The 1,558-nt window shown below is 56.0% G+C and overlaps 1 protein-coding gene across 1 annotated transcript in view; it reads left to right on the plus strand.

Moving 5' to 3' along the window:
• The first annotated feature begins 1,224 nt into the window (after positions 1 to 1,224).
• The window catches only part of VRK3 (VRK serine/threonine kinase 3), a 16,712-nt gene continuing 16,378 nt past the window's right edge, over positions 1,225 to 1,558 (plus strand). The window contains exon 1 of the mRNA XM_024219714.3: positions 1,225 to 1,426. Coding sequence (XP_024075482.1) covers positions 1,245 to 1,426 — 182 coding nt within the window. The 5' untranslated portion in view covers positions 1,225 to 1,244. The remainder of the gene's footprint in view (positions 1,427 to 1,558) is intronic.

Below are 1,558 nucleotides of genomic sequence, written 5' to 3' on the forward strand. Positions count from 1 at the left end.
AATACAGGGGTGCTTTCGGTCACACAAACACTCATTACTGCTGGTCTAGCTTTACTTGGTCCTGCCTTAGCACAGGGGCCTGGACTAGATAACCTCTCAAGGTCCATCCCAGCTAGGGTGACCAGATGTCCCGATTTTTTGAGCTTTTTCTTATATAGGCTCCTATTACCCCCCACCCCCGTCCTGATTTTTCACACTTGCTATCTGGTCACCCTAATCCCAGCCCTGCTTGTCTATGAATCTATGACCCTGCAATGAGTCCTGCATAGACAGAACCCTACTGACTTCAGTGGAGCTCCATGCAGACGCATTGGGTCTCCCACGTAGCGATCACAGCAGGAACTGACCCCTAGTGACTTACTTCACCAGTGTCTCTGCTTTACCTGTGCATTTTAATCTACATGAAGAAATCTATTAATTTTTCTACAGGTGTGAGATCTGCAAGTACCTGCACATATTGATTTTTTTCTGATGGCTACCCAGTGCATCACATTTGGAAAAAATCTTGGATAAATCTAGCAATTAAGAGCTTAAACCAAAGGTCAAATCAATGAGGTGCCAGTGTGAAACAGAAACTGGCCCAAACTACTTAATGTGATTATTTCCAAACAGAATATTCCTACCTGCCAAACATCTACCTGGAATCTAACTTTGAAGTAGTGTAGATATTTCTAGTTTTTGTCAGTAATTATTTACTCAACCTCTTCCAACTGTCCAACAATTTTGCAAACAGAACACCAGAGCTAGGTAAAGACACTTCCTGAAATGACGTAGGAGAGGAAGAATAGAGAAGTGACCCTCCCTCCTTGGGTTTCCTATGTGTGGAACAAGCTGCAGTACTGCCAGCTCCAAGCACTACAAACAGTGGGTCAAGTCTCCAAACTCACGAGACTTGCCTACAAATCAGGGCAGTTGGGGTCTTGTGACTTGCCCTCGGTATCTGATCTTGGGGTACACGCGGGTCACGTCCCCCCTTCCCCACGAACAGGAGGGCCAGCACCTTGCCATTAGCTTTGCAAGTCACTGCTGAGAGCCTCGCCTACTCCTGGACCCATGCGCAGAGCTTCAGCTTGCGGGGCAAAGGCGTGAGACCCCACAGCCAGGCTGCCCGTGCAGGTCCCGCCCGCGCTGGAGCTGAGCCCGGGACGCTGCTGGGGTCAGAGGTGCCGGCAGAGGCGGCGGGTGGGAGCGGGCGCTCCCCGGGGAGGAGAGACAGGGCGGGGCGGTGCAGTGCAGCGGCGGCCATGGGAAGACGCGGCCGAGGCGGCAGGAGGTTGCCGCTGCTAGCGGAGCGGGTGGGCGCCGGGCGCCAAGCGATCCCCGCGGCCCACCCCAGCCGGGCTGCAGCGGCCCCGCGCGGTGTGTCCAGGCCGGGGCGGCCCAGTCGAAAAGCGAGTTGCCGGGCCCGGAAGCGGGCAGCGCACGGGTAGGGCCCCAGACCCGCTCCTAGGCCGCGGGGCCGGGCAGGTGCCTGGGGCGGGACGGGGGGAACCCTGGGGAATGGGGGGCCAGGCAGGTGCTTGGGGCTGGGGTGGGATGAGGGCACCAAGGGGAATGG

This window comes from Terrapene carolina, unplaced genomic scaffold, assembly GCF_002925995.2.
Source record: "Terrapene carolina triunguis isolate 2854851 unplaced genomic scaffold, T_m_triunguis-2.0 Scaffold67, whole genome shotgun sequence".
NCBI classification, from domain to species: Eukaryota; Metazoa; Chordata; order Testudines; family Emydidae; genus Terrapene; species Terrapene triunguis.